At 41.4% G+C, this 5662-nt stretch overlaps 1 protein-coding gene across 1 annotated transcript; it reads left to right on the top strand.

Annotated features, from left to right (window-relative positions):
* Positions 1 to 952: 952 nt before the first annotated feature.
* Positions 953 to 4107, top strand: eny2 (ENY2 transcription and export complex 2 subunit). Its single transcript, XM_079227008.1, has 4 exons — positions 953 to 1054; positions 1517 to 1587; positions 2139 to 2213; positions 2804 to 4107. The coding sequence occupies exons 1-4, from the start codon at positions 987 to 989 to the stop codon at positions 2875 to 2877; spliced, it is 288 nt and encodes a 95-aa protein (XP_079083134.1). The 5' UTR covers positions 953 to 986; the 3' UTR covers positions 2878 to 4107.
* The last annotated feature ends 1555 nt before the right edge of the window (positions 4108 to 5662 follow it).

Below are 5662 nucleotides of genomic sequence, written 5' to 3' on the forward strand. Positions count from 1 at the left end.
AGATAGCTATCCTTATATTTCACTTGTATATGACTTATGGTGTTCAATAAACTTGTATTAGTGGGGATTTACTGAGGGAAATGCAATTTTTCTTTTATTTGCATCTCGGTGATGCTTTGCAGCAGATGGATTTGGAATCTGTGTGGAATTGTCTTGCTTTTTGCCATTTGGTTTCTTCTGATAGCACCAAGCTACGGGACGCTAGTTCCGGAAACATGCAGAGTGGGCTGACTCATGACAAAATTATAACTATTTTATTTTAATAATTATTTTAGTTGGTGTTTGAGTTGTGTTGAAATGACTGACTAATTATTGTAGCCCAGGTTCTCTTGTTTAATTTTATGTGTAGCATCAATATATTTGTTCATGATTATTGTAGTTTTACAGTTTAACTAACATTTCTAAAAAAAAGGACCTATATATATGTAGGTCCATTCGGGGCTTAAAGAGGTGAGAGGTCAAAGTCTCCTACAGAACTGACTTAAATTCATTAACCAACACTGCCGCTTTGTGGTGGAACAGAGTATTGCATGTAATGAAGGTGGAGGAACCTTTATACAAGTCAGTGTTTCTGCTCGGAACGTATTATCTGATGGTAAAACCCGTGAAATCAAAATACCCTCTTTTCCTTCGTGACATATCAAATACAAATGTGCAGCTAAATTGCCTTGAAACGGAACTTAAACGCATTTGTAGATAGTTGTTCCCAGCATGCCTGTTGTGTCTTCAGCGGCAGTTCACGTTATTTCGTCCTAACTTTCTCATGAACGCCACAGTCTGGCAAAGTTGAGATACAACTGAAGAGTGGGACCTCTCTTATTTATCCATCTCCAGCGCGTGAGTAAATAGTATGAACCGAGTCGGACACCGTAGCTCGCGGAGCCGAGTTGAATTATGACTTATGCCTGAATTATGACATTGTTAAGAAGGGTTTACTAAGTTTAACGTGAAGTCACTTTTGTCCCCGTGACGTCAAGTTAAGGACTATGACTAAAGAGTCCAGGATAAGGGGGACGGTGACCCAGAAGCTGACAGAGACGGGGGAACGAGAGAGGTAAGAGGACAGACTGCACTCAACTCAGTCCTAAGTGTAAACTGTGTATGACGTATCAACGAGTGACGCGAGCTGATGAGGTTTTTACAGCGGATCATTTCCCACCCTTTCGTCCTGCATCGGTCTGTGTCAACATTGGGACTAATTTGCTCTGGAAAGTAAAGCTAAATAGTGAGACGTAACATGTGGCTTAAGAGGGAGAGGTGGCCAGCTGTATTAAAGAAGTACCCGTTAAGTGGCATGTGAACAATGCACTATTCATTTTTAGTCGTATTAATGTCAACAGGACAGAGGAAATGACAAGATAGGGAAGTTGTCAGCTGTTACTAATTACCTAATAAGCATGAAAAGTTTTCATAATTCCGATGTTGTGTTTAGACTGTAAACCCTCGGGTGCAAACGTGTGATTTGTGATTTTTGCTCATCAAAATGAAAAGTGGCACGTTTGCATCTTGTATTCAGACTGAAGGAGTTGCTGAGGGCTAAGCTCACCGAGTGTGGATGGAAGGACCAGATGAAAGCTCACTGCAAAGGTAAAATAAAGGCAGTACTGCTGTTAAAACACATCACTGACGGTCAGCGATTGACTGCCAAAGAAGTGTAAGATGCCCTCATCTACCCACTCCCTTGTGAGTCCTATATTCACACTTTAAAAGGCCCGGTTTCATTTATTATACAACTTTGAGGTCATACATACTTCAAGGGCTTAAATGTATGTATTCATTGTTGATTTAGTGGGAACAATGCAGAATACATAAATTGTATATGGCTAAAAGCTCATTTTCATCTGTAGTCCCTGGGCAGAGATAAAATAATAGAAATCTCACACTTTGTGAAAACATATAGCCTCCCTTTAGTCTGCTATTAAAGCATGAATCAGCTCCACACCTGAAGTGAGCAAAACACATCCTCCATATTGTAACATGGAGCTTTAAGAATGAACACAATACGGGATAAATGAAGTGCATGCCTATCTGACTGTCGCAACTAAAGTTAATGGGTTTTGCTTTGCAACTCGTGTTATGCTGCACAATTGCTTTGAGCAGTTTGTGTTAAACTATCAACTTATTTTTTTCTTTCGCAGAAGTAATCAAAGACAAAGGCTTGGAGCATGTCACTGTGGAGGACCTGGTGGTCAAGGTCACCCCTATAGGAAGAGGTCATTTAACTTTGTCAAGAGTTGTTCTCCTTACTCCTGTTTCCAGCACTTGTATCTATTCAACTAAATTCAATGACATTTATTTTGTATAGCCCAAAATCACAAATTCCAGATTTGCCTCAGAGGGCTTTACAATCTCTACACATACCCCTCACATCGGTACAGGAAAAACTCCCCCCAAAAAACTTTAACAGGGACAAAAAAGGAAGAAACCTTCGGGAGAGCAACAGAGGAGGATCCATCTCCCCGGATGGACAGACGTACAATAGATATCATGTGTACAGAATGAACAACAGAGTTCCAACACATTCAATGCATTTTTAATGAGAGTAGTCGACATGATGAAAAGGTAACAACTACCAATAATAACAGTAACAGTGGATATAGTAGAATACTGTTCGGCAATACTGATAGCAATGCAGCTAATAATAATAGTATCAGTGGGTGTCGGGTAGGACTAGAGTGTTGGTAGCAGGACAGGATGTAGATGTGAGCACAGACGTACATTTTGTAGTATCTGTTTGAAAGAGTAAGTCATAGTCTCTCTCTTCCTCTCTCTCTCACTCTCTCTCTCTCTCTCTCTCTCGCAGCTTTGGTGCCCGACAGCGTCAAGAAAGAGCTTCTCCACAGAATAACAGCCTTCTTTGCTCAGCATGCCACATAATTATGATTTGCCTAATATCTAATGATAATTACTGCCATGATATAGAATATGTTTAAATTATCTTTCCCATTATTAGAGACATACTGGCCAAAATCTTGGCTTTTTCGTTATGTTGTTATTTTTTACTAATTCTGTGACTACAGTTATCACATATTTGTTAATGCACTTACCTTGCGCATTTAGTTGCCCTTTGTGGTGTACTGTATGAATAACCTTTTAGATTCATTGAACGACAATATTTGAATTGACTTTTCTTACTTATAACATTTGTAGCAGTTCTTTGGGTATTTTATGGCATTTTTAAGGGAATATACATAGTTGCTGAATGTATCTTGCATTTGCTTAAAAATATGAATACAAATGTTGTCCCTATTTGACAGTGTATGAAGTTAATTTCAAGGTTATATTTCCACTCCTAGTCCATGAATAAGGCCTTTTTCATTGTCTGTATTCACAATACAAAAAGTATTAATATTGGCTGTGAAACCTTCAGTTTAAAGTCATGTACACATTATAAAGACACTATCAAAAGTGTAAGAACGACATAGTTTTTGTTCCCTTTGATGTTCTCTCCAGCTACACTGTAGAGTCATGCAATGCAGCAATGAAGTTCTTCCCGGGGCATGTTATGAAACGGTGCAAGTCCTTTTTTCTTTTCTCTGCACATCTGAATTGAGGAGTTTTATGTGTGTTATTGCGGATATCAACGCAGCATCCAGCGTTCCTCATATCCACCATGAGTCACACCCAACCGGTGCTGCCAATTAACATTTCCCTTTGATGAAATGAACTCAAATCCAAAAGAACCCTGATCCTGTAACGACAAGCCAGCTGCTGCCTTCACATCCCAGAATTAACACACTGTTCCCAGCAGAGCGGGGAGAGGGTGGCGGCAAGAAAGAGATCATGAAAAGATAACCGGGAGTGACCCTGTTCACAGAGAGAGGAGGACGCACCAAGGGACAAATAGCCCTCCCCGAAAACCAGTTGTCGGATTGTTTCAAGGTCCTTGGTGTGAAGTGTCCGAAATGAACAAGTGCACTCAAGTGTCCCAGTGAGAGTCTCTGGGCTGAGTGAAAAAAACTCAAGTTACTCCCCCCATGCTGAGGTAGGGGAAGCCAGGCCACGAGCTCTCCACGATGTCCCGATTATCTAAATAAAACTTGTATGTTTTTTTGTTTTGTTTTAATGTTGTCGTGCAACTTCACAACCTCCCCATCGAGTCATTAAAAACAGAACCGTTACAGGAATCTATGGTCCTGAAGTCGTCTTTGTTTCCCTTGTTTTTCCACCCACATGCTGAACCACATCATTTTGTTTTGTTGAAAGGTCTCTATAGTTACACACGCACAATGCCTAACTGGTTATGGATCACATTTGGAGAGGCCACGAACCCGAAGACGACGCACCGCTCGGCACGAGTAGCACATTAGTGGATAGTGAGTGAGTCTGAGCTGGTCACCCAAAGTGTTTTCATAGCCAAAGGACCCGCTGTGACATCAGCCCAGGTGACAACATGCTGATATACAGTGCTGTTGTGGGGGCCAAATGCAACGCACCCCTCCCGCCCAGCACACACGCTCCTTTAATGGCCTACATCAATCCCCATGTTATCAGCAGATCCCTCCCTCGGCCCCCCCATATAGAGGCTGTTCTGCGCACTGTAGAGCGGCACTGTATAGAATTACCAGTGATGCAATTTATTATCATACAGATTTTTATTTACTTTCTCACTCTCTGTTCTCAGCTTTTCTCCATCACTCAGGGCCTACACAGCTCTGCCAAGGAGCTGTGCAGTATCCAGATGACTCCGCACATCATTAAAACAAAACTTGAAAAGCAGAGTTGTCCAAATAAAAAGGAAAACATGATTTAAAAAAATAAATAAAAAATTCTACTATTCAATGGCTCAGGGTTGTACATCTTAGATGTGGCCGGCAGAGATTTGATTAAGACCTGTTCTGGTGAACACAGCAGCAGCTGATAGCCAGGAAGCACACACTTTGTAGCGTCCTGTGAGGCAGCCTCTGAATGAACCGCCATAAGTCAGGCAACAACAAAGGCCAAGAGCGCCCTTATTCCACCAAAGTCAACATCAAGCTGTGGCTGAGCCGCCCGTAATGACATTTAAAAGGAAAAGTCAAACATGTTGTGCGTGTCTCCATGTGCTTTCTGTGTGCGAGGAGGTAAGTGTGCGCGGATATATTCACCACCCCTGGAATCGGATCATTTCATCATGATAGCAGCTGTGTCAATAGGCAATGGAGCCAAAAGCGTGGTCCTGTATGCTGAGTCCCATAGGTGCTCTGAGGTCCTCTCTCTAGTGGAATTGGCAACATCCAAAGACCATAAACACCTCCCTTACTGTACAAACAACTGAAGAAAAAGGCAGCGCTGGGTGGAAACAGATGGCAGGGACAAGTTCATATTATATACAAATGTTGGGAAATGATGTTCAGAAGGCAATGTACTACATTGCCTTCTTTTAGATAACGTACACCTGCTTCAGATGGTAATGGTTTAAGAAGTGTCCATAAAATACTGTATCTCAAACCCTGGTCATGTAACATCGATGGATAAATCTCCCCATGTTTATAACAGTATATCGGACATTTTTAATTTATAGGACACTGCTATGGGCTTTTGTGTCTCATATAAATTTCCCTATCTTTTTTTTTCATAATGGAAAGGGCAAATGCATTGCAAAAGCAGACAAAGGGTCAAAGAAGGTGTTTCAAAGCAAAGGAAGGGGCCATATGTTCCGACAAATTCCCAAGACCCGGTG

This window comes from Taurulus bubalis (assembly GCF_910589615.1).
Source record: "Taurulus bubalis genome assembly, chromosome: 12".
NCBI classification, from domain to species: Eukaryota; Metazoa; Chordata; class Actinopteri; order Perciformes; family Cottidae; genus Taurulus; species Taurulus bubalis.